Below are 9,548 nucleotides of genomic sequence, written 5' to 3'. Positions count from 1 at the left end.
TACTTTTCATTTGTAATATGTCAAATATGGTGGGAATGCTAGCAGTTCCCATTTGAGTATCTACCTGGCACTGTTCTCGTTCTCAGCTACTGAGAACTTACTAAGTATGCCCTATATTAGGTGTGTTATATACATTATGTCAAAACTTCACACAAACCCTGTCAAGATGTATGGAAGAATCCCCTTTTTACAAAAAAGGAGACAGACTTGAAGAGGTCAATTAACTTGCTCGTGGACACATCTCTAAGACTTGAGCCAAAGTATGTCCAATTCTCACATAGTGTTACTGCATGGCAAGATATATGGTCCTTAGGTCAAGGGTCCAGATCCCAGTACTGGTCGGCCACCAAAAAAAAAAAAAAAATATATATATATATATATACACACATATATATATATATATATATTTATACACACATATATATATACACATATATATATATACACACATATATATACACATATATATAGTCTTTAAGAAAAAAGTGCAATGTCACTTCTTACACAATAGTAATTAGAAAATTTAGAAATGAATACAAATAGTTTGAATAGATACAAACAGTTGAATAAAGAGTTTGAAAGTTATGATTTTTTTAGGACCTTAACAAAAATTCCCTCAGATCTTTTTTTAAAAAATCCCCTAAGAGAATGAACAAAAGGTAACAAAAATTTTAAAAGACCTGTATTTGGAAGGGGTATCTAGAAAGACTGAGAAGAAGATATTCAAAATTCTCACCATCTGTCTTCATCTTATTTCAATATGATGGCCATCAGTTCTGGCCAATGAAGTTTGAACCAACAGAATCCTTTACTATTTAAGGTAATCATGGTCTCTGAACCTTTATGTTATCACCTGACAATACCCTTCTTTCCATCTATTCAAGGGCTATCTTTCAATGTGAAGCTTAAAACACATTTCTCTACTGAAATTACAGAATCAGTTTATAATCACTGGATTCAACTCTTTCTGACCTCTCCTAGGATTTATAATTGTACTGTATATTGTCACTTAATTAAATTTGTCTTCTATTCTTGGGTTGTGTGTGTATGCTGTCTCCTTAAAAATAATTTTAACTAGTTATAGCATGGTGTTGGTAACTCCAAGGTCAATAGTTTGGATCCCCATACTGGCCAGTTGCCAAAAAATAAATAATAAAATAATTTTAATTCTTCTGTCCAGGAGCCATAATGTGATTCTTTTCTAGATACTCAGTATATTATCGTTGGCACAATTGATGGTCTACAATTATATGTAATATGTATAACTACCAGCTTTGTTCTCCAGTTGCTGTGATTGTTGGCTCCCAATCACTTTCAGCTACCACTTTTTCTGGACAACTTCCCCTTGTCCAAACAGAAGATGCTCAATTGCTCAACTGGGAAGGTGGAAGTAAAGCAATAGTCACAACAGAAGAAAAGAATTCACCTGTGAATTCCAAATCTACAGCTGACTGTGAAAGTGACTTAGCAGGAACACATTTGACTTCCCCATGTCAAGCAAAGAGCCTTAAAAGGACTGGTTAAGTATCTATCCATGTTCTCAATGTGAGTTGACTATTTCTCCTTTCTAGAGCCAGAAAATTGAGCTGCAGGTTGGGCAAAAGGCTAATAGGGGCCCTAGACCTGGAACCTCAGACTCCCAAACCCTGTCTACCCATGTCATTGAACAATGATGTGTTGTGCTGTTCAAGCCACAGGAAGGCCTCGCTTTGTAGGCATTTGTAACTGACCTGTATTCATGTTCCTAGCATATAAGACACACATCTCTTTTTTCCTTCCCAAGGCATTTTTCTCCTTCCACTATCTGTTTTCTAAACTTCCATGACCCACCTAGTGAGCCCTGCTTGGCAGTCGATAAGCTAGACCTTACAAAGAGTACACTTAAGACACTGGCTCTCCTGGAGCTAACAAAGCTTCACAAGATTAACTTGTTCTGCATTTTCTAATATAGAGCAGAATATTTGTGGGAATTCAAGAAATAAGATGGGATGATAAGGATTTCAAAATTTGTGCCACTTTCTCCATATATGGCTAGGAAATATCTCCTGTCTCTCCTGCCTAAATCTCTTTCTTCGTTTAGAAAAGATTAGCAGCAATCTGCCTTAACTCTTAAAAATACAAGTTTAACTTGCTTTGTACAACAACCACCTTTGAAAAAGCATTAACTGAAAATTAAAAACAAAGTGAATTGTACTAAGATAATCAGTTGCTTGGAGTCTCTCTTTTAAAAAGAATTTTCCCCTTATTTATCCGATTTCTTCTTATTTTCCTTTTATTTAGCTGATTGAATATTTACGATGTAAAGATGGAACACTTGTAGAAATCTCAATGGCAAAAACTGCTCCCTTTGTGTATAAGTTCTCTGAATCTCAACTGCAGTCCACATACTTTTAATTAAAACACTTCTAAAATCCATCCCCTCAGGCAGTTAGCCAATATTTATTAAATTCCTACTAAGAGCTAAGTCCTGTGCAGATACTGGTAACGCAATGATGAGCCAGACAGATAGAGGATCTGCTTTCCTAAAACTTGTAATCTATGTAGATGGATATGAACAAGTAAACCACTAGGGTTGCCAGATTAAATTCAGTATGCCCAATAAAATTTTAATTCGAAATAAACAATGTCTAATTTTTTAGTATAAGTATATCCCAAATATTGGTTGGTATTAGTATGTCCCAAATGTTGCTTGGGACATACTTATTCTGAAAAATTTATTTATTTGAAATCCAAATTTCACTAGGTGTCTTGTATTTTTATTAGCTAAATCTGGCAACCCTAAAGCCTACAAATAAATACATAGCCAGGGGCTATGAGAGCATATAAAAAGGAATTATCACAGTTTGGGAGTAGGGACAGAGAAAAATTTAAAGGCATCTGTTAGGTGTCATGCACTGTGCATAATGTTATATTGTTTGCTAAATCCTGGGTTATAGACAGAAAATTAAAAGTGGAACTATAAATCTCCTATAGGAATTTCCAGTTGAATTCACGTGAGCTAAATACAATGTAAAATAAGGTTAGAGATTATCCAAACCACTTATTTTACTAATCTTATTTTTTATCCTTATTATTAAATTATGCTTCATTGTTATTGTTTATGGAACCTGAGCCTTATTATCACTGTCTGAATTGTATTGTATACAGTAAAAGCACTTGAATCATCAACACTTTTCAAACATCTGCCTCATCTAAAACTACAGAATAATTAAAAGCCTCTGATGCACGGCAACATCTGCAAAACTAGTCTGATTTGTTTCATACCTAAAGTTTGGTTATTCTTTATATGCATGTATCTAATTTTCATCACCGATGTAACTGCAGAGCAGAATATTAACCTCCAAGGCATTTGCTCTCTTTGAGCCTTACAGAAATCTGCACTTGTTCTGACTTCCTACAAGAGTCTTCAATAGGGTACAATAAATCCACCACGTGTGTACAATATAGACACTATCATATTCCTTAAGAATTTTCAAACATAAGGACATAATCTGTGTTTATTAATACCCATATTTATAAGTCGAAACAGTTGAATTTCATTGCAAACAAAGGCAAAAGATTTACACAGAGGTACAAAAGTAGAATCCTTGAAAAAGTTGGCAGATTTCAGATTGATTCAAAAGCTCTTTAGAAAGCCTTCTGAATCAAACTAATTCAAAAAAAGATTATGTTGACAATGTAATTAGCTTTCTTTTCCCAACCATCTCATTTTTTTTTCTCTTTATTAATGTTACTTCTTGAACATTGAACTTTCAAGCTTTATATCAGGTAGGTTTATTTTAAAAAATCATTCAATACTTGCTTGTGAAATCCAGGCAAATCTTTCATGACTCACCTAAGTGAGATCCTCTTGGGGGTTTAATTAAAGCAAAACCCTTAATATATGTAAAAAATTTAAATATGTATGTGTAGGTAAACAAGGGATTCTTTTTGCCAAAAGAGCCCTTTACTAATAATTGGATGCCACTAAACTCTTCATTAAAATATAAGAATAAACATCGTTTGCTGAGACGTTCCCAGGAAACCCATCGTTAGCAAGCCCAGTGGAAGAGCATAGTTTTCTACTTAAACAGTGAATTTCATATTTGCCAGATTAAAGTTTTCAGTCTCTTTGTGACTAGTATTTTATATGATAAAATAACACTTACTTTTCCCTGCCCTTTCTAGGATACATGATAGAAGCTGTTAATCAAAATGATTTGCAAACCACAGGTCCAGATTTGGTAAATCCGCAAACCTTGCTGATTGCTAATGAATGCAAGCTGGTGTAGAACCCTCCGGAACCCTCTCCTCTCACCATTCATTTAACCTTGTTATATTAAGCTCCTTGGAGGGGTCACACCCACCTTATTACAAACATCTCTCATTGGAACAATTCCTAAAATAGCAGAGTCACACATATGCTCCTCAAAACTGACTGTGTTCTTGTATCACTTGTTATATGAAGTCTGGTTTTCTTCTCAGAGGCAACAAGACACAATAAATCTTACAGTAAATCAAGAACCCAGGTGCCCCCGTGTTCCTCTCGTCTACAAAGCCACATCACCGCTGTCCACTAACGCACGTCCCACACGACCAATGCTGGAAACAAGTATGCGTGAAGGACTTCAAGCAGCTAAAAGCCCCTCGGAAACAATTCTGGGATTTGCCTGGGGTGAAAGCAACTCTTGTGGGAAACCCAGCTCTGTCACTCTCGGTCACCTGTCTTTCCCCCCTATTTTTCAGTATTTTTCTTTTCTAGGTTTGTTTCACGTTTCCAATCAACTGTTGACCTGCTAACACAGACGAATCCTGGAAGTTTGTCTCCTTGGCCATGAGCGTCTTGGGGTCGCGGTTGGGGTGAGGAGACGACAGGGCCGGGCACTGCTTTGTTCAGGGCCAGCGTCGGCCAGAGTTCCAGTATTTACTCGGGGAAACTCACCACCTTGTTCCCACCTGACTTCACCAGCGCTCCCAGGACCATCTTCTGAACGCTGGAGAGCGGAGGCCCGCAGCCCCGAGGGCGCGGGTGGAGCCGAGGCAGAGACGTGCTGCCCACGAGGGAACACGCCGCTGAGCCACACGTGCCTCGGGCCACACTTGCCTCCACCGCAGCGGCGCGAGGACGTCCGGGCGGAGGAAGGAGGCGCCGGCGCCGCTCGGCCCACCACGTGGGTGCGTTCCCCGCCACAGCAATGGCAACAAAATGAAACTCACCTGAGTACACCCTGTCCCTAATCAGGATGAAGGAAAAGTCACTGTTGCGTTCAATTCCATCAGTTTAACGTCATCAGATGATGTGAAAGTAATTTAACAAGAGCTGTGCGGCTTTTAGAACATTAAGGATGTTATCCCTGCGTTCGTGGGACCATACCTGGTTTGGGAGAGACAACATATAAACGAGGCAATGGATAATAATTAAGCAAAGAAGCACATGCATTAAGCGCCATGGGGGGAGGAGCGGGATAGGGTGAGCTCAGTGTGTGCTGAGAAGTGTGTAGAGAGGAGCTGGGTCATAGCTGGGCTTTAACAAATGTCTTGGGGAGCTGGGGCCTTGGTTCAGCGGTGGGTGGGGGAGACCGCGTCACAGCACGGCGGCAGGAGAGGAAGCTTGATGTGTGGCCGCGCTGGGCAAGCAGGTCTCATCGATGGGGAGATGGGCGAGGCAGAGCGGAGTGGTGCAAGCATGTCAGCTCGGATAGGTAGGAGCCAGCCTGATTCAGAAATGGATGACTTCTTCTGCAATGCCATTTCCCATCTGAGGAGACGATGCTCAGCTGGGACTGAGATCTTAAAAACAGAACAAAACCAAACCTACCATAAAACAAACCAAAAAGCAAACCAGGAGCAGGGTTCTAAACACACAGCCTGAAGCATAGTAACTGAACATTTTGTTTACAGGCTGGCAGTTTTGCATAATACCTACGGGGCCACTTAGGGTCCCTGTTAACATGCTTCATGACTTTAGCATAGGTGATTTTCTTACTTCTGGGTTTTCACTTTTCCCCAGTTCCACTTAAGGTGGTCTGAAAATCTATTTGGGGGTATCTAGATTTTTATAGATGCTCCAATTTTTGTGGTCATTTCTATCACCAGGTGAAAGGGAAGGACAGTGTAGTAGTTAAGAGTGTGGCTCTGGGTTCAAATAACCTGCCTTCACATATGAGCTCTGCTGCTTACTAGCTTTGTGACCTTAGACAAATTATTTAACTCTCTGAGCCTCAGTTTCTTCACCTGTAAAATTGCATCAGTATCATGCTGTGACCTCCTGGGTGTGCTGCATGGATTAAATGAGATAATACATGTACAGCCCTCAGAACCATGCCAGCACATTGTGAGCACTCAGTCATGTTGGGGATTATGAGGCACTTTCTGAAACTCCTTTACTTTATTCAGACATTAGATGACCTCTTAAAGCACCAAATAGTGCCTAGAAAGAACTGACCAATAACCGATTCCTCTCTTTAGACTTGCTCTGTTCAATTTCCCATGATATGAACTATCATGATGTCCATGCTTATAATCTGTTTATCAATCCACAGATACCGAAACTAGCAACACCCAGAGTCATAAAGGAAGCCAGTCATAAAGGAAGACAGTGGCAGAGCCAGAAATAGTATTCAAATTCTGAATCCACTAGACCATATTGCCTGTCTGACAAATTATGCACTTACTTTCTTCTCCAAATGAGTATATCACACCTGATGTTTCTCAGAGCAGTGAAAGGAAAAACCTGAACAACAAATTCCAACAGATCTGCAATGCATTGAATTAACATGTTCTTTCATTATTTAGTATTAACCTCGTGATGGTTCTAATAGAACACCACAGTGCTGGACTGTCCACCCACCGAGAACAAACAAGACAAAGGACAGACCCTGGACAACATATGTTGTGACTCCTGCACCTACCCCCTGGAGCAAGGAGAAACACAGTCTCTACCAAAACAGCTTCTCCAACCCTGAGCACATGCTGAGTTAACACAGGCGAGAGTGTAAAGGTATCAAATGCAGACTTTACAAGAAGAAACCTAAGGTGGAGGTTTTGGATATACTGTAGGTAAGGTTGATATCAACATCATGGTGTGTTTGCCAAGTCATTTCCCCTTAGTACACATCGGCCAGACAGGACCTCTGATATTGCTAGACCTGAAAGAGACTGAGTTGTTAATAATTAGAGAACATTTAAGGGATGTGAATCTCAGTCTTCAAAATGGCATCTCAAGGAAATTAAATCTTATTGTATAAATAGGTCAAAAATCTATTTAAGTAATATATATTACTTTCTAATGTAATCTTCAGTGTTATTAGAATATCAAGCCAGTAGCTTTAAATATATGTTGGATCTTCAGGATTAATATCTGGTTCATCCAAGGGAGTTATTCTGTCTAACCAAATATAGATGGGGAGAGGGGAAGGGTTCGGTTGAGATGCACTTTTAGAAGAAAGGAAGGAAAGAAACAAAACCAGATAGTAAAATTCTTCTCCCTGGTATATGCATGGCCAAACTTAACATACCTTTTTTTTTTCCAAACCCACTCTATGTAAAATGCACTATTTCTTACAATTTGCTCTTTAGTGTGCTTACATTCTAGGTGTCATTGCCTTTAAACTGCTTTCTTTTAATTAAACTTTAATTAGCAACTGCAGTGTTTTCAGAAAGCCATCTTTCATAAAGGACAGTTCCCAGAAAGAAAAAGATTGAGAATTTTAGTGATCTGTGGGTCCACTCCAAAAAAGAGTAACACAGAAGGGAACACTTTCAAAGAAAAATATTATCTAGAGGGGAGGTGGAAATGAAGCAAAGCCCTGAGTATATTACCAAGACACGAGGGTACTTCAAAAACTTCATGGAAAAATAGAATTCAAAGATAATATGAATCTTTCTGTGAACTTTTTGAAGTACCCTTGTATACTCCTATATTACAGTGAATGAAAATCATCTGTTGTCCTTCCAAATCTACCCTGTGGATGCAAAGCAAGATCTGCCCATCCTTGCTCTGTGACCCAGGAGACTGACTTCTATTGATGGCGACAGTCTGGCTCTCTTGCCTTCTGATTTCCTGTTGCATTCGGCCAGTAGGAGGTGCCAGCAGAAGGTAAATAGGCAGGGGGAGAAAGAGCCCGGGGTATTTGTTCTCCTGGCTCCCACCCTGCCAGACTGATGTCTGACAGCAGCTCATACTTTTCCACTGTTGTCAGGTGGCTCTCTCCTAAAGTGACACTCCTCGCTTGGTTCTGCGACTGTTCCCTTGCTAGAGATGGTAATGGCTTCATAAAACCCCGATGACAGACCACGGGGTGCTCACCACCCTATCGTTTCCCTTAACCCCGCCCACAACTTCATGAATTAAACTTTTTTTCAACCTCCCTTAAAAAAAAAAAAAGTGACATCTCTTTCCTAAAGGACCTTGACTGATTGATATATACTGAGACTCTTAGCTGTCAAGTCAATTTCCGTAGCTCGATTGTCAGCCACATTATCCAAAGGACAAAACACCTCCCTTAAAATTTTAATATTTTGTCTTTAATTTTAAACTCTGGATAACCTTTCCTTCTGGTTACGTACATGCAGCTAATTCAAGTAAAGACATTTGACTAAAAGAAAAAAAAAAATTCACAAACTTTCATTTTAAAAGTTTGATAGCTGTTGCCAAATTGGTTTCCATGGAGGCTGTAACAACAACCTGTGAGCCTGCTTGGTTCCCCACACCCTCGTGAACACAATGTGCTGATCTGTGCCAATCTGATAAGTGAAATATGGCATCTCACCATTTTAAGTTGCATTTCCCTCACCGTGAATATGGTTCCGTGTGTTTAAAACATTTGTGTTTCCAAAATGTGTTTCCATTTCTATGTTATATTTGTTTGTATCCTTCGGTCATTTTTCAATAGGGGCTTGATTTTGTCAATATACAAAAGCTCCTTATATATTGTAAGATTTAGTTCTTTGTAATACATGTGACACATGCATTTACAATGTGCCATTTTTATTTTTTGTTTCCAGTGTTTTTTGCCACACGGATTTTATTTTTTAATATAGTCAAGTTTCAACCTTCTCTCATATGACTTCTGAGTTTGTGTTAGCCTTAGAAAAGCCTTCCGGAATCCAAAATCATAAAGACATTCTCCCATATTTTTTCTAGAGCCTTTATGATTCAACACATTTGGAATTTATTTACTTTGGTGTATAGTGAGATAGGACACCCGTCTTCATTATTTTTCAGATGGCTACCCAGTTTTCTCTAGGAAGTTACCCTACAGATATACTTGCACATGTTTACAAAGATAAATGTAAAAATACATTTACTGTAGTATTGCTTGGAATGGCAAAATATTTAAAACAACTTTTGCATTTTTCAATAGAGGACTGGTTACATAAATTGTAGTTCATTTACACATTGCAATAGAATACAGCTGTTTAAAAGAAAGATGTTCTATAAGTACTGATAAGGAATCCCAAGATTATATGGTTAAGCTACAAATCAGCCCTAAGCTGAAAAACAGTGTTTGCTTCCACCATTTCTGATTTTAAAACATGCAATACAAACACAAAACAAAACACACGTA

At 38.8% G+C, this 9,548-nt stretch overlaps 1 protein-coding gene across 1 annotated transcript; it reads left to right on the top strand.

The window, feature by feature from the left end:
- Window positions 1–1,257: 1,257 nt before the first annotated feature.
- Window positions 1,258–7,038, top strand: LOC103599502 (chromosome unknown open reading frame, human C12orf77; the record flags this gene model as incomplete). The annotated part of the gene is given in 5 exon segments (XM_008583650.1): window positions 1,258–1,459; window positions 4,168–4,223; window positions 6,522–6,560; window positions 6,562–6,650; window positions 6,904–7,038. Coding segments are annotated over 5 exon segments (521 nt in total), but the record flags the coding sequence as incomplete, so codon positions are not given.
- Between the last annotated feature and the right edge of the window lie 2,510 nt (window positions 7,039–9,548).

The sequence above is a fragment of the Galeopterus variegatus genome, unplaced genomic scaffold (assembly GCF_000696425.1).
Source record: "Galeopterus variegatus unplaced genomic scaffold, G_variegatus-3.0.2 Scaffold2989, whole genome shotgun sequence".
In the NCBI taxonomy this organism is placed as follows: Eukaryota; Metazoa; Chordata; class Mammalia; order Dermoptera; family Cynocephalidae; genus Galeopterus; species Galeopterus variegatus.
Note: the sequence above shows the minus strand (reverse complement) of the source record. Positions and strands in the feature narration are given on the sequence as shown.